This window comes from Porites lutea, chromosome 3 (genome assembly GCF_958299795.1).
Source record: "Porites lutea chromosome 3, jaPorLute2.1, whole genome shotgun sequence".
In the NCBI taxonomy this organism is placed as follows: Eukaryota; Metazoa; Cnidaria; class Anthozoa; order Scleractinia; family Poritidae; genus Porites; species Porites lutea.
Genome location: NC_133203.1, coordinates 45,175,430 through 45,196,934, shown reverse-complemented (window position 1 = coordinate 45,196,934; position 21,505 = coordinate 45,175,430). Strand labels below are relative to the sequence as shown.

The window sequence follows — 21,505 nt, the reverse complement described above, 5'->3', positions numbered from 1 at the left end:
CTTCTCGAAGCGCGGGACCGAGGCGTGCTACCAAGTCACGATTAGTCTTCTGATCGGCTGAGAAAGTGGTGCGACATTTTTTCAACCAATCACAAGCTGTTGCAATCGCGAAATTACTCTTGAAATCCAACTACAATTTTGTTCTAAGACAAATTTTTATTTTCAGGAACGTGAATGAAAGTTTTAAAAACTGTAAATTGAGAAGTTATCCTGAGGGTTTTGCAAATACAGTGAAAGCTCTCCTAAAATAACGGACTCTCTCATAAGCGGTCAGCTCTACTTACGGCCACCTTCACAAAACCACGTTTCTCTCAACTCTCATACAAACTCTGTATTTTCACATTCTCGTAAGCGGCCAGCTCCAGTTATTGACATCTTTTTCGCGTCCCGATGGTGTCCGCTTACGAGAGCTTCCACTGTATTTTGAACACTTACTGGATAATGACGATCCCATTTCATTTCAGACCGAGACATAAAATACACCGTTTCTGTGTACGAATACAGGTGCCACGATGTAGCTGCAAATACGGATAAATTGCCACTTTCCCCGGAGAATTGGCTAGGCTACCGGGTAGAACAAAAATTTACGTTCGCCTAAAGGTAACAGTAGGAAGAAACGGTGTAGCTTAAGGTCTCTAATGGCTTAACTATATCTTTTCATAAGGTCAGCATTGTCATAGAAGCTGGTTTGAAGTCTGCAAAACGAAACGTAAGTCAATGTCCATTCTCAGCCACGAGCTTTGACTTGTTTCACTTTAAATGGATTTCTTTTCTTCATTTCTTTCTTGTGTTCTCTCTCCTATTGAAAACAACATTAAGTATATTTAATTAAGCATAAAACAAGTACAAATCATTCGATGCAAATTTTTCTTCCTTTTCATAGACCGAGAGCCCACTACGTGACCTGCAAATAACTGTCTACAAATAATGGTCTGCTCATGCACAATGTCGTCCAACTGTGTTTGGCTTAATGTTTAGCTGCAAATAATATTCTGCTCATGTGTAAATGAAACCACGCTTTTCTCCTTTCTGTCATTACTCCTGTAAGGCGGCGTGAGCCTATCGCTTCCCGAAGATATTCATTACAAACAACTCTGTGACCGATTGATAAAACAATTATTGACCTCGGTTATCGCAAAATAGCGCGCTTTGTTAGTGTCTCGGAGATAAATTATTTGCCTCAGCATTCGACTTCGGCAAATAATTGATCTGCTCGCCACTGACAAATCACGATATTTTGCTTAGCCTCGTCCAATAATTCAGTGTTATCTGCTTCTCGCTAAGACTATGTTTACAAGAGTTAGTTTAAGTTTGTAAATGCATACTAAACACTGAATGACTGGTCCCGAAGACAGGGGAACCGTTTGACTGTTTGTTTCCCTCGGGACGTCAGTGATTTTGCAATGTTGCCCGCTCAAAGGCTTTTGGCGGGAAACTGTTTAGGTGTTAGATATCATGTGACCTCGAGGAAACCAACGATTGGGAAAAAATTCCAGACCCGTAACAAAACTAATGCATTTAATAAGTCATGTCTTTAAAAATAATTTCTCTTAAATAGTCTCCAGAAGACATAAACCTCACTTGACTCAGTCAAAAGTTTTGAAAACGCATGAAAACACAATCCACTCAGAAGAAAACTCGAAGTAAATACGTGGTGGACGAGCAAATTACCTTTTCGTAACTGGTCAGTGTCATTTTTTTAAAAGACAGAAACTTTTTGAACTACATGGGTTTCTACTAAGAATAAGGAATCGTCCCGGTCCTTTTAATTTCGTATGCAGCAATGTAATTGTTGCCAAACAAGCTGCACGTTTTGTCACCCGTAACTATCTGTCGGGAATACCGTAAGGTGCGTTTGTAAAGCAACCAGTCCCGAAGAGGTAATTGGTTTTTGACAACGTATCGATATATATACTTCTATTACCTCACTTTTTAAACTTTAAATCCATTACTTTAATTTTGAATAAGAAAAACCTTCATTAGGAGACGTAACTTGTATGATATATTGATGCGAAAGAAAATGTTTCCCTAAGAAGACGTGAAAAAATAAACAACCCGTGGACTCCTCCTGCCGGGATGTCCAAGGAAACCCTTTGGCTTCACGAACGCAAATGTTCCTTCCCAAAATTGCATTTTGAACACATTTCAAGAAACAATGTTATCTTTTTCTTCGAAATTTTCTGGTTTATTGCACCTATAAGAACTTCATTTTCATCATTGTCCCCAATCTCTTATATTCAGTTAAAGTTACAAACCTCCAGCCGGCGTTGTCTTTCAGGGTCATCCTCTTGCATTATACGTTCCTTTTCAGCTCTTATTTTGTCTTCGCGACGTTGTTGTGCAGCCTATAATTTCAAAACAAAATTACTGTTCAATTTACGATTTTTCTTCTCGCCGAAAAAAAAAAAACAAGAATGCTAAAAGACAAAATATGACTGCTCACCTCTTGCCTTTGGGAGTGTGATTGTTTCAAGAGATTTTCCTCAAGCTCGCGGCGATTTTTCTCAGCTTTAGCTTTCGCCTACAAGTGAAAGGGAAAGGTTTTTTTTTATTATCACATCATTGCACTAAAACGAACGAATTCAATAGAAGTTTTCTTTCAAGTCACACAAATTATGACGGACAAGGGAAACACAAGGCCAATCCGCACAGGGCAATTTTTTACTTTGCTAAATTGGTAAAAAATTGCGCTCCACAAGTGAGTAAGCGATTTGAAATTCTAAATAAATTCCCACCCAATGTCGTGGAAGGATAAAACAATTTGACTGTTGACACCCGTTCCGTATATGATCGCACTGTCCACTGTGACTACGTCGTGCTAAAGTAGATCAAAGTGGTTTCAACTTTGAGTGTGCAGATGAACACCTTGCAGCGAGGCGTGGTGATTTATTTGGAAAAAAATGGTTCTGTAAATTTGCGTGCCTTAGAAAAATTGCATGAGTTAAGGTAAAAGGGACTGGCAATATATATATACATGCATTATTAACCAAGCTTGTTCGGTCAAGATGGCTGAAATATAATGGCCAAGTTGTTTTTTGCGTTTTTATGGACCACCAGCCGTCATGACTGAACAAGCTCGGTCAAAAACGGGATTTACTATGATCGCCAATAATAATGCTTTTTCTTACGGGACCAACGCGGGAAATCCCTAGTGGGCAGAATAGGCCGCCTGAGCAGCCAATCAGAAGACGGGGCTTCGCTTTGCTTCGTCCTGCCACTGCCCGCTCGCGGGTTCAACCTTATATTATTGCTATTTACAGTAATATTCAACAAACCTCCTTTCCAAGCCTAAAGCGTCGAACTCTGTCGATACAGTGAAGGACCAGCCTCATCATGGGTTCAAGTTTAGCCATGTCAGCTGATTTGGTACTCCTACCTTTGGAAGGAACTAACACAGACAATTCCCAGTGAATAAATCTGGCTAGATTTTCAAACGGGTGCCTGCATATTATATCTGACTCGTCCCCAGTCGGAGGACAGAACGGGAGAAACTTGACCAAAGGGTGCGCGAGGGGTGCTGGGAAGGAAGAAAAATCCCGCCTTTTTCTTCCTTCCTTTTACCACCATTAACCGCGCTTCGAACACTGAGAGACGACTGGGGACAAGTCAGCCCGCTTATTACAACCAATTGCGGACTGGAATAAGGCAAAAGCCCGGGCTGTTTTGTGTCCAAGAAGTCTCAAAATCATGCCTCTAGAATTAGCAAGCTAACTCTTTCAGACTTGCATTTGGTTTAACTGAAGCTCAAACTATCTATCAACTGCACTGTTTTCAAACAGAAATAAGTCTAAATTAATAAATTAGGAGAAAAAATTTCTCCCAATAGAGAGTCATGTTGTCATGCTGTTGTCATGGTAGCAAAATTTTTGGATGACAACAAACCAAAAATCTACATAAAAATTAAATTCGTACTGTTTCATTCATCGATCTTATTCAATTCTATTTGAGTAACTTGTCAAATACTGGCAAAATTTTCTGGGTTGAATCCAAAAGAAAAAGAAAATTTTTGTGTTGTGTTCACCTACTCCACAAAGCGGGCGTGTGAAATTAGTCGCAGTCGCGAAGGAAAGGAAATGTACAAAAAAGCGTGATGCACGTAAAAATTTACTGTTTTGTTAATATAAAGTTATTGCTTTTTTGCCGTTCTCGTTGCCGCCGCCGTCGACGTTGCTTAAGCTTCCTATTGTTGTGATCCAGAAATTTGGTTACCATGGTAATATGACATCACACTTCTCCTCTTTAATGCATTACCCCAGGAAAACGTATTTCATAAATTTTTACAGGAAGTCATTTCATAAGCCTTCTTGACTTCCATGGGCTCCCTTCCCTTATCACGTTGAAATTTTATGCATCAATAAAAGTAATATGAGGCAAAATCATAAAAATGTAAAAAAAAGTTAAATATTTCAACCCCTTAAAAGGCAATTATCCACCATCTTACAACTGCCGGAAAGAAGCTAATAGGATGGAGTGCAAAGTACCAATTCTATTCTCTACCCTGTGTACAGATACCCCCTCCCCTAAAAAAAAAAATCAGGGACAATCTACGTGAAAATAGGAAATTTGGATTTTATCACAAACCGATGAGTTCCTAGTCTCCTTCGCAACCGCTCGAGTGCTCCCCGTCCCTAGGGGACACAATAGTCACTTGCACTGGGTCATAAAACGCCATTGTTCTCTTGTCTTACCACTCACATGGAAAAGTATAAAAGAAACTTACCATTGAAGTTAAAGAGCAGGACTTTCCTCGGTTTGACAGGTTTTCCATTCGCTGCCTGCTCACTAAAGTAAAAGTATTTTTTGTCAATTTTAAAACAAACAAACTACAGCCAAAAAAGGGGGAATTTCAACAAAACTTCTGCCATTTTGCATTTACAGTCTTTTAACTGTGGTTACATTAACAACATGCTCAACTGCAGCAAAGACGGCTGCTGTAATTCTGTTTTAGATTGTGAAAACCACTGTAACTTGAAGTTTTCCATTACAAAACAAACCCAATCCAAAAAAAACTAACAGTAACAAGCAGGGTTCTCAATAGAAGGCGGCACCCGGCGATTGATCGCCGCTTACTTTGGGATTTATAGCCGCTTACTTTGTGTTTAGGTCGCTTTTCTTTGCTTTGTTTTGACACCTCTGGCTTTGCTGAAGAGCCTCCTACTTTATCAGTGATCACCTCCTACTTAAAAATCTATTGAGAACCCTGAACAAGCAATTGGACACATGGCATGCAAATGCAGACACTTGTGTCTCCACCCAAGCTTTTTTTAGTACAACCAGAAATACGTCTGTGTTCTGAAGCTAATCCATAGACTAATAAGTAAGAACTACATAATGCCTCCATAATGACTCTGCTAATAAAAATGTTATTAGACTTACTCATCCTCTGGTTGTTTTGGTCCAACATATTGATCTGAAAATATTAAAGACTCAAATATATCTTCACCTCCTGAAATGGCTCTTGTAACCTAAGAGACAAACAAACAAACAAAAATAAGTATTTTATCCTCCTTTTTTATCATATCTTCTCATGATGACAATACAGAATTTTAAGTTACCTGTTCCCGGGTGTGTTTAAACATTATAAATGACTTTGAGTTTACATGTTTAAGAAAAACTTTTGCTGTTTCACTGAAGTTTTTCAAATGACATTTTGAAGCGTCATCTTTATGACTTAGGTTCCAAAGTAAAACAAATGGTGTTGCCTGTAGTTTCCAACTAAAGGTGATTCTAACTCTTGTGTCCAAGAATAATCACAAAGTCTGAGTGTGGCCTTTAAAAAGTTTTCTTTCTAGTGGTACTGTTAATAATGTTGTACAGTGACTCTAACTTTTGTCTTTGTGGATCAAAATATCTTGAAACAGGGTGCAAAGAAAATCACTTTTAAAGCTTGCCATTCGGGCAAGCTGAAGCTAGCATTTACTAGCTCAGACATCATTTCAACTAGCCCCAAAAGCTTTTTGACAAGCACAATAATGATTTCACAGTTCACCTGTTATTCGAATTCCTCAAAGAACATCACTTGCCCATCGGGCAAGTTAAAAACAGAAATCACTAGCCCAATGGCAAAATCCACTAGCCCCGGGCTATAGGACATGACTTTCTTTGCACGCTGTTTGAAATGTGACAAATTAAGAGCAGTACTTTTCAGTGGTGCTGTCTATTAACCTATTTTTAATATTGTATAAGTTGACAGTTCTAACTTATAAGGAGGTGGATAATACCCTTACATAAAAGAACATCAAATAATTCAAATTAATTTCAATCAAACCTGTTGTGACAAAATGGCGTTGGCTGCATCAGAAGATTCACTTAGCACAACATATGAAGCAGGAAGATCATACTTGGCCCCACTGCGCTTATCTGGACAGAAGAACGTCTAAAAAAAAAAGGCCACATAACATGTACAGAAAATCAATATTATTTTCTATAATACCATTTATTCCAAATATTGACAAAGTACAGACAATTTAGTTAAAAAGCAAAGTTCAGATGCACAAACACATTTATTAATCACTGGATTACAAAAAATGATCCTATTTTTTACCAAATCCTGGAGTTCTTTTTGCATTTTGGCTGCTGTCTTTTTTGGCAAAACAGCAAAAACAAAATTATCCATTTCTTCCTCTGTCATATGTACTGTTACTGTCTAAAAAAAAAACAGAAAAGCAGAAAGAAAAATTAATAGCTATATGAGATATCAAAAACATATAATGAGATGCTATTAATTTTTTGTTCCCTGTGTAGGACCTCAAACTGATAGCTCTGGACACTTGTATTGCACAAAAAAGAACAAAATTTATTTGGCTTTAACAACTGTGCATGTAAGATGAAATGTGATGGCCACAGGCAAAGGATTCAAGCACTTGTACCAAGAAAAGCATTCTTCTGTTGTTTTACTCCCCCGCTGACATGGTGGAGAACATTCATTAAAAATGCAGTATGAAACCAGCAGTCCATGATGTGGGCTTTTTGCATACACCAGAAGAACAATTTAACATTGCCACTGGGCTAATTGCATGCAAGTGAAAGGAAATACAATATAATGTACATGTAAATATCCTGAACATAACTTTTCGAAAATGTTGTATTCTATAGAATATACATGTAGCAACTTACTACGGTGTCTTTTGCTGGTTTCACTAAATAAGACATTACACTGACTAAGTCTTGACGTTTCTGCAACTGTGAAAGAACAACAATAACAATTAAATTATTACCGAACTAGCTGTACTGTTACGAAGATTTCAATTTTCCAATTGAATACAACAAGTAGGTAGTGAATCAAACAGTGAAGGAATTCTTTTGGCTGTTTTTTTCTTCTATTTTCACAAACTTCTGGGCCTTTCATGTACAGTCCTGAATCTATCATAAAAATATGCACAATATGCAGACATTTCAAAGGGGAGAATTTTAGAAACAAGTTTTGTTGACTCTAGAACTTCCTGGAATCAGAATTCAGGTAGAAAAATAAATACAAAAAATAAATGTAACACAAATTTGCATTATGATTGTCAGACCCTTAATTTCAAATTTGTGAAGGTACTACACTCCCAAAACTACGTAGGACCAATGTGTTGACAGTATAATACACAAATTGATGTTAATGGCATGCAATACATGTAAGGTTATATTATTACACTTTCACCATACCTGTAGCCATGTAGCCCTCAATCCTCAAAGAAAAATCCTAACACTCCATAACAAAGTTTCATGCCTTTGACCCCCCACCCCCTCCCCCCCCAAAATAAATAAACACATCTGGAGACAAGCTTTAGCACAAGAATGTTAGCTACAGCATCTACCTTTATTTCTACAAGCATTCCATCACAGCCAACCCTTCCAGTACACCACAGTGTATAAAGACTTTCACTCTCTTTTACTAACACTCCTTGCTGAGGCTCATCACTGGAACCATCGTCACCTGTCAATCAAGTGCAAAAACAAGTAAGATTTAATTTATTTAGATTGAATGTGCATATGGGCACTCAAAAGAACCACAACCATTTTGCTCTGTGCATATCTTTTATATTTGTATGCTTCCAAGGAAAATGCCACAAACATACTGGATTTTGGATGCTGAGAATGGTTGTTTGCTGTGTTTTAGTAGACGGATATACATTTAAATTATTACATTTACAAGCAATAAGGTTAATTCAATTTTGCATTCTTTTCTGTCAGTCACCAAACTTTAAATTTGTGGACAATACTTCACAGCTGTAACAATGAAGTATCACCTATTATTACATGTATAAGTAACCTAACAGCTAACTTACCAACTATGCTGAAATTACTTTCTAAAAGTTCCTTATTAGATTTTAACCTAAAAGATAAACAAAACAAAAGACTGCACATTAGTTGCAGCTCACACTACATGCCTGTGTACAACAGAGGGTACTTGTAAATCAAAATTTATCACGAATTGTTTGACTCATCCACAGTCAACTGCTGTCACTGAACAACAAACATTGTTATGCATTAAACAGTGCATAAAGCGAAAGCTAGTTTCAAAAATGCGCTTTCAAACTAGTTAACGATTTTGCATTACTGCAAAAAACGTGCATGTGTTTTGCATGTCCATTGGTCGTTTATCTCTGAGCTGTGATGTAACAGTGCTTTTCATTTGTAAAAGTGCCAAAAAATCTTCACTAAAAAGAACTGCTGACAAGAGTAATATTATTTAATTACAGATGAACCTCTCCACAATGGCCACCTTGGAGATGGAGGAGAGTGGCCATTGTAGAGAAGTTTAAACAAGTGTCAATGTATGGACTGTCTGCCCAAAAAAGCTCCCGTTGTAAAGAGGTGACTGTTAGTGGAGGTTGGACTGTACATGATCAATGGAGTAATTCAGGTACAGGATCAATCAGTCAGTGGTACTCATAAAATAACAGCAAAATTTCAATTGGAAGTAATGGTTTCCACTTCATGCTGTGGTTAAGTTTTTGTTTAGATCTAAACTCTAAACTGCTCTAATTTTAGTGATGACAGATGACAAAAAATTAATAACAAGTCAACTAAAGTTAAACTGCACGTAAATTATGAGCCATACACAAAAAAGTATACATTAACATGAAAAGACTAGGAATAACATCAAAACATAACATAACAATATACTGTATATATTCATCAATTGACCTTCATCTCTCTTGGCTATGCAAACCAAAGATTGAAATAACCAGCTCCCATTTGGGATGTTAGCTCAATTGGTTAGAGCACTGCACTGGTATCGCCAAGATCAGTACAGTGTTCAAATCCCAGCAAGCATGAATTTTTTCAGGCTTTCTTTTCACAACTGAGTATTCAACTGTGATGATCCTCTCTGCATTTATGAAATCATAACATATTTACCAAGCAGTTGCAAGCCTTGAGTTTTTGCTACGACCAGCAAAGAAGTTCAGAGCATATGCGGCAAGTCCTGCTAAAGCCAAAATTTCGGCATAAAATCCCTCCCAGCTTGTTCGCAAGTGGACAGGAACCTGTAAAGAACAGGAAGAAAAGGAAGAGTATTTTTTCTTAAATCATACATTCCTTTAACAGACACCTCTATAAGACAGACACCTTTCTAAGACGGACAACAGACACTTTTAAAACCATCAACGGACAATTGGGAAGTGCTTTTTGTGGTACCTCAGGAACAAGTTGAACAGACATTAAATTGGTTATGAATAGGTTCAGCTTTAAAATTACTGGAGTTACATTACCTCCACTCTCTATGAGCCAGACACCTCTGTAAGACAGACAGTCAGGACCAGTCCAATAGGTGTCCAACTTAGAGAAAGCTAACAATACCTCATAGTACTCAGTTAGGAGCAGAGTGCAGTATTTTGGTTAATTTCATTAATTTTAGTAAACCCTTACAAAAAAGTACAGAAACCTTTTACTGAAACCTGTATTAAGTGGACACCCTCGGGGAAAGCTGTAGTGTCCGCTTGATACAGGGTGTCCACCTAATACAGGTTTCGATAGACAACATCATATGAGGTGTCAAATGTTATTCAAATGAACAGTGGAAACGTTTAGAATACTCCCAGAGACTATGATGATATATGTTTGCATTAATTTTTTTATCAAAGTGGACCAATTGATCATAGTATCATAAACATAGATTGCAACTCAAAGTTGAAGAAATCAAAGGAGTGAAACAAGCTCTATACAAACAAAATGAAATAGAAAACAAACTGTACTGTGAAACTAATCAAATAAGTTTGTCAAGTCATGTTTTTTAATGTAAACATTGAAAAATTTGTAGGTGGCAATTCAAGGCAATCTTTCGCATTTCCGGTGACTGGCATGTTGGGTGGTGGAATTGAATAAGTGTCCGTTTAATACAGGTTGGCAACAATAGAAATGACCATTTCAGGTACTTTTCAGGTGCCCGCGTCCACTTAATAGAGGTGTCCGCTTAATAAAGGTTTCATCTAAAGTAAATGAGGGAAATAAATTTTGGTACTGTGGTTACTGTCCGCTTAATAGAGGGTGTCTGCTTAAAACAGTGTCTGCTTAACCCATTCGCTCCTGGAGATTTTGCCGAAAAACGCGTTTTGAAGGTACTCGAGTGGTTTTCTGGCCACTGTCCTGCTATAAAGAGTTAAAACTTACCACAAACCGGTTTACAGGTCGTACACATCACGGCCTTCTAATCCAGATGCAAAATATCAGCTTGCGAAGTTCGGACATGCGCAGAAAGCAAACTTTCGAGATAGTTTTTGGTTTAAAAGTGACAGAGCAGTCTTGACTTTTACTTTTCGCTTTCTCTCCTCCCCTCTTTTTTCGCTTTTCTTGCCTCATTTTTTTTTCTCTTGCTGGGCATTTTGTAGGCTTCATTTTGGTGGGAATAGTTTTTGGAAAGCTTTTAGGATCTTAGGATTAGGTGAAAGGAAAGGTAGGTGAGTAATGAGATTTTCATGCAGATTTTCAGGTCAATGTTACATGGTTTTTCGCCTCTTTCTCCGGTGTCCTTGACTGAATTGTGCTCATTCTGGTATGGTTTGCCCTAAAACTTTGCTACATTAAGAGATAAAGGAAAATAATGGATTGACAAGAAACAAACCTTTTCAATTTTCAAATCAGGCTGCGGCCCTGATTTCCCTTTTGGTATTTTTTCTTTACTATATCCCTAGATAGAAAAAAAGGGACAGAAAATTATTATAACCATTCTAGACAGCAACTAATTATTATTATTATTATCATTATTATTATTATTATTATTATTATTTTACATTGTACTCATTACCCGTCTTCTTATTGGCCAAGATCCTACAGCTAATTTTGGAAATCAGCATTACCTATAGATTAGTTACATGTAGTTATAAATCTGCTAGCAGATAACTGACTAATCTGTAGGTTGTACTTGCAATGCACAATTTCCAATAACAATTGTATCAATTCAGTTATCAGTTATCAATTCAGTTCAGTTCAGTTATCAGTTCAGTTATCAGTTATTCAGTTCAGTTCAGTTATCAGTTCAGTTATCAATTCAGTATCAATTCGACGGTGTGTTTGTTGTTACTTTCTTCAAAACAATGTATAATAAAACAATAAGAAATTATTAGGTTCGGTTTTTGTGATATCCTAAATAATCAAGGTCTCAGGAAGTGTTATCGGCCTCGGCCTTCGGCTCAGTTGATATCACTTTTTCCGATCTTGATTATTCTGGATATCACAAAAACCTCATCCTATAATAATGTTTAATATACGTATAAGCTAATTAACTTCTATGGATAAGGAGTAAACAAAAAAGAAAGCATACTAACCTCAAATTCCTCTTCATCTGTGAAGTGATCAAATTCTTCTTGTTCATCATCCGGCTGAAAGAATTTTGATTCATTTAAGATGGAGGTACTTAACAGGGGGTATCCCAAGAAACTCCCGATACAACGTCAAATTCTCCTTTAGTATTACAAGCACACACCAGGGAATCAGAAAGGTGAATCTAGTGGTTTATCACCACTCACTTGGAGTTTTTTAGGGTACCCTTTTCAATGAGAAGTTTCCGGCATAAAGGATGATTTTTGAAAATAAAAAATTGACAAGATTTGTAAATGTGGACTTGTAAGTGTGAATTCACCTAAAAGCTAATTTCAAGGACTATATGAAAGTGCTCATTATGAGGTTAAATTTGAATGGTCACACTGCAAATTTTTAGCCACAGACTCAAAGATAGAACCACCTTTCAAGATTCCACTTTTACTTGGGGAGGAAAAGAGTTTTTATCACCTGGGGATTTGTAGAAACCTTGCCATACATGAATATGAGCAAACTGTAAACAGATGTCGTCTAGTTTTGTTTTGTTTTTGTTTTTTTACCCCAAACCTACATGAAATCCTTGATTTTAACAAAAGTTGTACCTCCTCAACTGTTGCCTCTGATTCATCTGTTTCTTCTTGGGCATCACCTGTTACAGAAAAGACGCCTTTTCACATGACTGGCACACCTCATGAGCACGTCAAACTAAATATTGTGTATTAACTGGTAAAATATACATCCAATTTGCATTTAAACTGCACGAAAAGTCGTAAAATAGTAATCAAACAGTATTCGCAACATCCTCTCAAACGATAACCACATTAGACAACAGCAAATTAAAAAATTTCATCCGGGTAAAGCTGAGAAATTCAATGAAAAATATCTGAGACATCAGTTTGCAAACCGTTTCTAAGCCACACATGCAGCTTACGCTAACATAGTTCATTTTTTTAAAATAAAGCTGCAATTTAATTAACTTCCAAAATCGTGATAAATAAAGAAACAGATTTGATCAAACCTTCTTCGTCGTCATCTTGATCGCTTGTTCCATGTTGTTGTGTCTCTGTTTCCTCTTCCTCGTCTTCATCCCCTTCGGTTTCAAACTCCGCAAAATCGTTCACACTGTCATCAGGCTCTTCAGAAGCTGTAATGTACGTCAAAAATCCCACGAGCAACAAAAAAATCATGATTAAAATGGGGCGAAACGGTTTCAAACAACTTCGAATGGTCGCCATATTGGTGCTTGGTCTCGTACAATCCCATGAGACCATTTGCTCTTCTGCTCGCCCCAGGCGCCGCAAGCCATGTGCAGGGCTGAAAGGAATTGTGGGGAAGAACCGCCATATTGAAATGAACGTTCGGGAATCGTGTTTTGATTCCTAATAATTCTCAAAAGAAGTAAACTTTGGTTAAATTGGATAGTCAAAATGGGGAGCGAAGTAAAGATGGAGGTGGATGTGGATAAATTAAAGTCGAATATGCGAGATGAGAAGGAAAATTCGGATAAAGACCGAGAGAGAGACAAGGACCGCCATCGACACCGGGACCGAGACAGACACCGTGACAAAGATTCCGAGCGAGACAAAGATCGTAAGAGAGATAAAGACAAGCACAGAGATAGGGATAAAAACGACAAAGACAGGGAGAGAAGAAGAGATAAGGATAGAGATAGAAAACACCGCAAAAGATCAAGGTAATACAGTACTAGTAAATTCGTAAATTCAGCTGTGTTGGTAGACTCGATCAAGATAGACCCTCTAAATGGAGCTGCGTGTACGTTCGAAACGAAGCATAATACAGCAGACTCCTTTGTTGTCTAACGAGAAGCAAACAGTTGGTCAGGTTTTCTAAAGTTTAACCGAAAGAGCACCGTGTTGCATCATGCGTCTGAATTTCACTCCATGTGAAACCAACCATATCTGACATTATTATTTCAACCTAATTGTTAGCAGTTATGTTTTTGTGTTTATGTTTTATTCAGCTGGCCTCCAGGCTCTTGCCAAAGCCAGTAGGCAATTGCTGGTTTTCAACCAGGTGACAACAGTGTTCTCCTTATCAGGCGGTAACCGGTAAAATTTACCGTCTGAAGCAACACTTCATACCGCCTGCAACTGCTTAAAGGTTTACCAAAATTAAATAATTTTTTAAAAAAAATATGCAAGTTGTGATCCAATCCGATCCTCACAAGAAAATGAATGAATATATGGAAAAGTATAGCTACCTAAGTACAAAATGTACAGCCCAAAAATAATGCGAGTGCAGGAACTTCTTTTTGCATCCACAAGCTGCAACTTCATGTGGCTTTTTGCAGGGTGCTTGCGCTTGAATCCAGCAAGACATAAGAACTTCTTTTGCGGTTATAAATTTAACTAGAAGAATTTCTTTGCTGTGGGATTTTCGAACCACAGCACAACAACTTCTTTCAGTGCGGTAAGATTGCGGCAGACAAGTGAAAATTCATTATGACAACAAAATAGCTGTGCGCTTTCTGTATTTGTCAGCAGATCACTAATCTATACTTTGGGCACATATTTTTGAGCATTCAAAACTCTAAAACTGTTTCGTTCCTGCTGATTTACAATGACAGGAATGTATAGATAAACTAAAAATACTTTCATGTTTCATGATCGGTGAATTTAGAAACGGTATATACAAAATCATCTTGTGCAAAGCTAACCTTTTAAGCGAGGAAATGTGTACAATTTTGATAAAAAGAGCAGGGCTTCAAAAAATAGGGAACGATCGTAGTATGTTTCGCAAAAGAGCCGTGTAATTTGAGACCGCACGTGCAACTGTGTCAACTTAAAGCGTTCTTGGAAACAAAAAATGCCAAAGTAAAGTAAGGAATATTTTCACTAAAGGCTCTTTCAAATTAGTGCAATAAAGTAATAAATAATTCTCATGTTTTCTTGTGGCAGAAATTCAATGCCTTTGGTTTGTTTAGCCGGGACTATGGTATTGTACTATGAAATGATCCAAAATATCAAGATGTTCGAAACTACAGGTCGTTTTGTTAAACAAACGCCTCACACGCTTTATCTAACTTTGGAAAAGCTGAACGATTGAAGTGTTCACTTTTCAGAAAAAGCAGAGAAAGCTGTTCGCTTTCTCAGGCATTTTTTTACGTGTGTCCTTGCATGATTACCTTTTACTGCCACAGAGTGAATTAGTATCAACGCTACAAAACGATGTTGTAACAAAAAGGCGACAAACACCATAAACTTCTTTCAGGTTACAGGGTTTGCAAATTTTATTGATGAGTGGAGTCACTGTGACTTCTGCTTCACAAATTTTGGAGTCATTTAGGAATATTTGGAGTCGAGTATCACAACGAAAAACGCCATTTTCTGACTTTCGAGCACATAGTCCTCTCATGTATACATTATCGTGATGGATACACGAAGAAGCTGTGGCGGTCCGCTGACCTGGAAAGCTCATCCAATAAGCTTTGATCGTAATTTACCCTCTTCCTATTCGGTCGTGCAGTATAATTCTTTAATGTTGATGATTTAATTAAGGTTTACAACGTTTACAATTAACGTAAATTTTATTTGTTGCGAAAAAGGTAAGGACAAAACTGTGTTTTTTACTGAAAATTTCTGGAGTTGAAGTGGCTCCCTGTTTGTTACCGAAAATTTCTGGCGTCAAAGTGACTCCCTCCGTAACCTCTATGGAGTTATCTGAACAATTTTGGCATAAAATACGCCAAATTTGGCATATTTGCGAACCCTGAGGTTAACACTTGTAAAGAACTTCATGTGCCTTCTTGAGGCTTGCGATAATTTTCTAGGTTCTTGCTGTGAAGATTTTTGATTTATTTCATTTCAAAGTTCTTGTGGTGAAGATTTTTGACTTCTTTTGTTTCAAAGTTCTTGCGGGTAAACCACAAAGGGTCTGCAAAAAACCTGGCACTTTCACTTCTTGCGGTGGCTTGCATGTTCTTGCGGCCCAGCAACTTCTTATGCCACTTTCTGCCCGTGCATAATTTTGTTTCTGTACTGTGTATACAGCTTTCCTGTTTAGGGACATGCATTTTGGAAAGAGAACATTAAAGACATAGTAAAATTATTGGAATCAAACGTTTTAACTTGTTGTCTAAAGATAACAACAGCAGATTTGTGTAAAATAGGTCTTAAAATATGGGAATGAAAAATTTCCCAGTAAGGGCAGGTCCATGTCCCTCACTCCACTGTCCCCCCTCCCCCCCTCTTAGAAAAGTATATATTTTACCTTGCTGTCCATAAATGGTCCCTTACCTGCTGAGCTAAAATTTAGGGAGAACACTGTGACAAGGCAGCCATGCTGGTGGACAAAACAATATAATTTTGTTTTGCATAATTTGCATGAAAAAAGAGTTCAATTCCCAGCGGGGAGAAACACTTTTGTTTTTGTCCTCCAGCATGGCTGCTATGATGTCAGCTGAAAACCAGAAATAGTATGGCTATCACATCCCCTCCTAGTCTCCTTTGCAACCACTCAGCAGGTTAGAGTCACGCAAAGATAATGATAGATTTCCTAAGTCAAATTTTTATCATAAAACTCAATGCACTGCATCACCTACATGCTGGAAAGAAACAATGAAAGGAAAAAGCTTTGTTTTTAGCAAACCATCCAATATAATGTTTTACACTATCATGAGCTCATGAGTCATGTTTAGCCTGTCAACACGTAACAAAACGACATGCTCATTGGTTAAGCAGACTAAATTGCAAGACAATGGGAAAGGAATGTACGTCAGTTTGAATCAGCCACATGGGGGCAGGGAACTTGCGTGACTCCCACCCGAGTGGCCTTTTTTCACTTGTTTTATTTGATTAACCTACTTACTTTACCATTATTTTCTCAACTAGTACATTTTAATTTTTCTCTAGATCTAGGTCCCCTCACAAGTCTAAAGACAGCAAAAAGTCCAAGTAAGTCGTGCTATGTAGCCTTAACATTCACGTTTAACAAAATGATTGATTACACATACTCTAATTTTACTTGTTGAGAACTTTTTCTATCTGAATCAGGGCTTTAACAGAACCTTTTTTGCAGCTTGTCCTTGGGCAAGCAGCTCTCACATGTTGCTTGCCTGGGGTCACTTCTTAGTTGTCTTCGTTAACCCTTTTAAGCCCCAATATCCATTTGCAAATTTTCCCTACTGATTGTAAGGAGAAAACTGTCATTGGTCACTCTTGGGACTTAAAAACTGTGGCAGGATTAGCTTAGTCGGTAGAGCGTTTGACTGCAGAGCAGGAGGTCACGGATGCAATTCCCGGGACCGGACCAACACTCAGTGTCTTAAAATGACTGAGAAATGAAGGTTCTGCCTTTGCCCTGCAAATGGCTAGACTTTCGCACGGCTCGGATGACCATGTAAAATGGCGGTCCTGTCCAGTAGGAGATGCAAAAATATAGTGTCCCCATTTAGTGCTTTCGTGCTAAACACTTTGACATGCAAATAAAGTGCATTTTTTAAAGGGTTAATGATTTTGTTAGAGGTTAACCTCCCACGCAGACGTTCTTAGGGGTTCGAATGTCTGCTGAACTGAAAGATAAATTCCTTTTCCATTGTTGGCAAATATCAGCTGAAGATCACATGCAGATTATCGGAGATCCAATCGGCGCTGTTGAAGTCAAAGTGTTGACAAGCCAAACACGTATGTACAAGCTCCGTAGAGTGTGATACGTGACCAAAGATGTTTGCTCTGGATGAGAATCTAAGAGATAAGCATAGGTTTTTGTATATTTCTCTGTAAAGGCTAGATTAGATGTCATTTGCTCATAAAGTTGTTCACTGGATGATGCAACGGCGGGGTTACCTTGTAAGACTGAATAAAAGGTAGCATTTTTTTCACACATTATTGTTTTGTAATAAAGCCGACTTCTGTTCAGTAAATTTAACCTCCAAGGTAATTTTTTTCAACAAGATTCTGAGTGTAGCCACTAGTACGAACGCTTGTGAGTTAACTGAGTAGTTTGTTTTAAAACTGTAAGATCTTCACCTTTCATGAGACCTGTCTAACTTTTCTGGAGCTATAAAGTCAAGTCAATCAAGCACGAAATTTCTCAAGGTCCAAAGTGCACTTCCCAGATCTGGAAGTCTGCTGTGATTGGTCTATGTTTTTTTTCGCTCAAGTCAGCAGATGTTCGTGGGGCAGGAACGCGTGACGAACTCCTAAGAACGTCTGCGTGGGAGGCTAGTTAGAGTTTGACTTGTCTGGACCCTTGCAAGTAAGCTTTAAAAGTTACTTTCCCAGCAAGAAAATCTACTTGTCCGGAACTACTGGAGGGTTCTTTTTTCAAGCCCTAAAATGTACGTATGTGATACATAATTTGTTTGTTTGATCTCAAATTATCTTAACAGATCAGATGAAAATAAGAAAGAGGAGCAGGAGCAGGAACAAGAAAAGCCCAAAAAAGTGGAGGTTAGTTTAATTCCACCTTTAGCTTGGCAAATGAGCTGAAAATTTACTCATGAACAATGCACCAAATAGAAAAATGTTTTTCCATACCTAGAGGATTTTTTATTCTGGCAACTCTCTCAATTACCAAGGACTGGCTGCAAATCTCCTTCTTAGAGAGGGGACGTTGTTACATGTACTACAGAGAAAAACCCTCTAGGCCCCAATATTGACATTCTTTGGAATAATCTCCCATTTTCTTAAAAGACAGTTGAGTGAATTTATATCAAAGTACAGTAAAAACCCGCATGTAAGAACCTAAAGATTAAGAACCAAAATGCTGAAATTTGGCATTTTAATACTCAAGTTTATAAGAACCTGTTCCGCCTGGCAAGGACAAGAGTTTCTTATTCACCCTAATTGTGATGATCAAAATTCTGGATATTAATCAGGGCTGTGCTCTAGCAGAGCCCGGTGGCCCCTGGTGCCTAACTTTTGCCCTCGGGCGACTAGAAAATCTCAGATTTTTCATACAAATCATCTGCTGGGCACCCTAGATTTTACAGTTTCAGAGCACTGGGCTCCCTTCAATTTTCCTTAGAGCACAGCCTTGTTAATAATTGTATTATTATTGTACATGACTTTTTTTGTATGTGAAACCTCCAACAAAATGTTATTGTGTATATTATGCTTTCTTTAATTATTTGAATTAACAAGATGTGCACAATATAAATAGCCCAAAATGTTTTGTATCGATCGAGAACTCCACTCTCTCAAATGTTTAGACCTTAAATTTGGCTTATGAAGTTCAGAATTTTTCAAACTATTTCGGCAAAATACCTGTTAGAATCCTTCCCTGTTCAAGTTTTCTAAAGCATCTTTTTGAGCCCTGACATCTTCATTCATGGCATTTTAAAACTTCGTCGCCATCTTGACACTGAGACGTACGGAAGGCTGCCATGGCAATTTTCTAATTTCACAAGTGAAATTACAAATTAACGCTGAAATTTTGCGCCAAAATCAAGGAGTAATTCGTCACCTATGATATCAATAGTGTAATAATTTATTTCTGTAAATGACAATGCTACGACAAACCTGAAAAATTAAGAACCTAATTAAGAACCTAATCAGCCTGATTTGTCAAAAAGAATCCTGGAATATAAGAACCTGTTCAGCCTGATCTTGAAAATTCCAGTTTCTTATACAGTGTATGCAGGTATTTACTGTATTTTCCTTTTGGGGATCATTTTATTTATTCCTATAGCCTTTTCTCTTTATGATGTATGGATATGGTTGAGAGGAAAAAAAAAGATGTTGGTCAATCTTGTGATCAAGTGTTAAGCAGGTGAAATGACTGCAAAGGAAGGGAAAGGGAGTACCTGTTAGTGTCCATCTTAGGAAGGTGTCTGTTTTATAGTCAATAGAGTTGCTCTTTAAGACAGAGTTGATGTCTAGAAGTATGTGCTAGCATTATTTCAAGGTGGTAGTTACACTGAATGCACTATTATTGTGCGAAGCTGTTGATGTTTGCAATCAAAAAACCTAAACTGCATGTACAACATAGTGAGAGATCAGAGGTACAGGTTTACATGTAGTTGTGGTTCAGAAACCCAGAATTCTAAAAAATGTTGCGTGGTAAGAAGTGTTTTCTAAGCCACAGTACATTTGTATATTATTTTCACAGCCACTTTCACTGGAAGAAATGATAGCAAGAAGAGAGGCAGAAAAGAAAGCTCAAGAAAAGGTGTGTTACTGTATATAGAACTGAAATATAACTAGTAATAACCAAAGGTTATGGAACATGAGCAACAAAGATTGAAGGTTAAAACGCTTTTGCTGTGCTGTGCTTTGCGTAAGTTTCACATGACAGATGTTCAAAACATGCATGATCAGATTTCAATTGATCGAAGGTCCAAACACCCTTGATCAAATTGCGTTATGTGCATTCTATTTATTCTTAGTGGAAGTCCAAACGAATTTCCTGTCTACATACATATACAGTACATGCTAAGCATGCTAAGCAATCCAGACCTCTTTTCCCCCCCTTGAATATGTGGTTTTATAAACTCCCAGGTCCTTAGTTAATTTATTGGAGGTTTGGACTCTATAAATGACACCACATAATAATTAACTAACGGCCGTGAATTGCCAACGTGCAGTTCTATCAGTTCTACTCAATCTCAATGCTGAGAAAATTTTGTAAACTTCTAACATTTTTTTTTATATTAGTATATAGTTTTTTAGCAAAATTTTAATATTATTTAAATATTTCTTAAGTCGCATTATTTTTTAAACTAGCTTTTTATTAGGTCCAATTAATATTTTGTAAATTTTAATCATGTAGTTTTTATAGTTTTTTGTCAGTTAATATGATTTTAGATGAAATGCGCATTTGATCATATCCACATGAAATTTGTGCAATATGACTAATAAGTGACAAATTTTATTACTAGTACATGACATGTACTAGTAATAAAATTTGTCATTACATTGTAATGCGTAATAACAACCTGGAGATTAGGATTGTAGGCTCCTCTTGTTGCCCTCGATGATACAGAACATTGGAACCCCATCTCTGTGACCTCCTAGGGACCATGACATTGAGGTCATAATAATGAGCTGGAGCTTTTATCAACTGAAGGTTTTATAATAAACTTCAGATATAATGCGCACTGGTTGGAACATGAGTGTGAGCAGACTTAATCATGAAGCTCCATGATCTGACATTAATTTTGTTGACACAACCTTTTACTTCACCAGGGTAGTAAATAAAAGCCAAGTGAAAACTCAATATTGATTTTGCTCTTGTGTTATTTTGTTTTGTTTGTTTGTTTTTTGATAATAATTATTGTATATTTTTTGTTGTCTTTAGCCAACATTTTTAACAAAGGAACAGAGAGCAATGGAAGCATTGAAAAGACGGCAACAGCAAGTTGAGGAACAGAAAAAAAAGACTGAGGTAAGAGATGCATGTTTTGTCCCTTTTTGTGACTTCCTTACATATGTGAATTTCTTAAATTTATTTTGCACCAGACTTTGGTTGTTTATAGAGATGGTTGCTCATTCATTGGATAGATAGTGAGATTAAGAAATTACATTTATGGCAAATGGTGAATCCAGTTTTATTTGTACATGTACCTTGTGCCAAAGTCTTGTCTTTACTAAAAAGCTTACTGTTTATCAAATTGGCTTAAATATCCAGTTCCATCCCTAAGAATATAACTGTTTTGGACAGTTTCTGTCAGCTCATTTCTTAATTTGAGCAGAAAAATTCAAAATTCCATACCATCTACTTTGTACTCTCGGATGGTTCAATTTGAGCTTTGCCTAAATGGCAAGCTGGGAGGCAAATAAAATAATTATTTATTTTTTAT

The 21,505-nt window shown here is 37.3% G+C and overlaps 2 protein-coding genes across 7 annotated transcripts in view; one reads left to right on the top strand and one right to left on the bottom strand.

Annotated features, from left to right (window-relative positions):
* Window positions 1-12,986, bottom strand: part of LOC140931243 (PAT complex subunit CCDC47-like) — a 13,312-nt gene extending 326 nt beyond the window's left edge. The window contains exons 1-16 of one of the 2 annotated variants that reach the window (XM_073381010.1): window positions 12,769-12,986; window positions 12,348-12,396; window positions 11,754-11,807; window positions 11,051-11,116; window positions 9,349-9,476; window positions 8,274-8,320; window positions 7,803-7,921; window positions 7,117-7,182; window positions 6,545-6,646; window positions 6,269-6,376; window positions 5,377-5,465; window positions 4,721-4,782; window positions 3,276-3,388; window positions 2,444-2,521; window positions 2,256-2,345; window positions 1-799 (exon numbers count right to left, since the gene is read on the bottom strand). The exon at window positions 1-799 is cut by the window's left edge and continues 326 nt beyond it. In XM_073381010.1, the coding sequence (XP_073237111.1) occupies window positions 728-799; window positions 2,256-2,345; window positions 2,444-2,521; window positions 3,276-3,388; window positions 4,721-4,782; window positions 5,377-5,465; window positions 6,269-6,376; window positions 6,545-6,646; window positions 7,117-7,182; window positions 7,803-7,921; window positions 8,274-8,320; window positions 9,349-9,476; window positions 11,051-11,116; window positions 11,754-11,807; window positions 12,348-12,396; window positions 12,769-12,980 (1,455 nt within the window). In that variant the 5' untranslated portion in view covers window positions 12,981-12,986 and the 3' untranslated portion in view covers window positions 1-727. Of the gene's footprint in view, window positions 800-2,255; window positions 2,346-2,443; window positions 2,522-3,275; window positions 3,389-4,720; window positions 4,783-5,376; window positions 5,466-6,268; window positions 6,377-6,544; window positions 6,647-7,116; window positions 7,183-7,802; window positions 7,922-8,273; window positions 8,321-9,348; window positions 9,477-11,050; window positions 11,117-11,753; window positions 11,808-12,347; window positions 12,397-12,763 lie in introns of both variants that reach the window. The other variant, XM_073381009.1, reaches the window with a different exon arrangement.
* Window positions 12,987-13,077: 91 nt separating this feature from the next.
* Window positions 13,078-21,505, top strand: part of LOC140931239 (probable ATP-dependent RNA helicase DDX23) — a 29,340-nt gene continuing 20,912 nt past the window's right edge. For 4 of the 5 annotated variants that reach the window (XM_073381002.1, XM_073381003.1, XM_073381004.1 and 1 more), the window contains exons 1-5: window positions 13,078-13,438; window positions 16,617-16,658; window positions 18,095-18,155; window positions 19,816-19,875; window positions 21,004-21,090. In XM_073381002.1, coding sequence (XP_073237103.1) covers window positions 13,173-13,438; window positions 16,617-16,658; window positions 18,095-18,155; window positions 19,816-19,875; window positions 21,004-21,090 — 516 coding nt within the window. In that variant the 5' untranslated portion in view covers window positions 13,078-13,172. The remainder of the gene's footprint in view (window positions 13,439-16,616; window positions 16,659-18,094; window positions 18,156-19,815; window positions 19,876-21,003; window positions 21,091-21,505) is intronic. The other variant, XM_073381005.1, reaches the window with a different exon arrangement.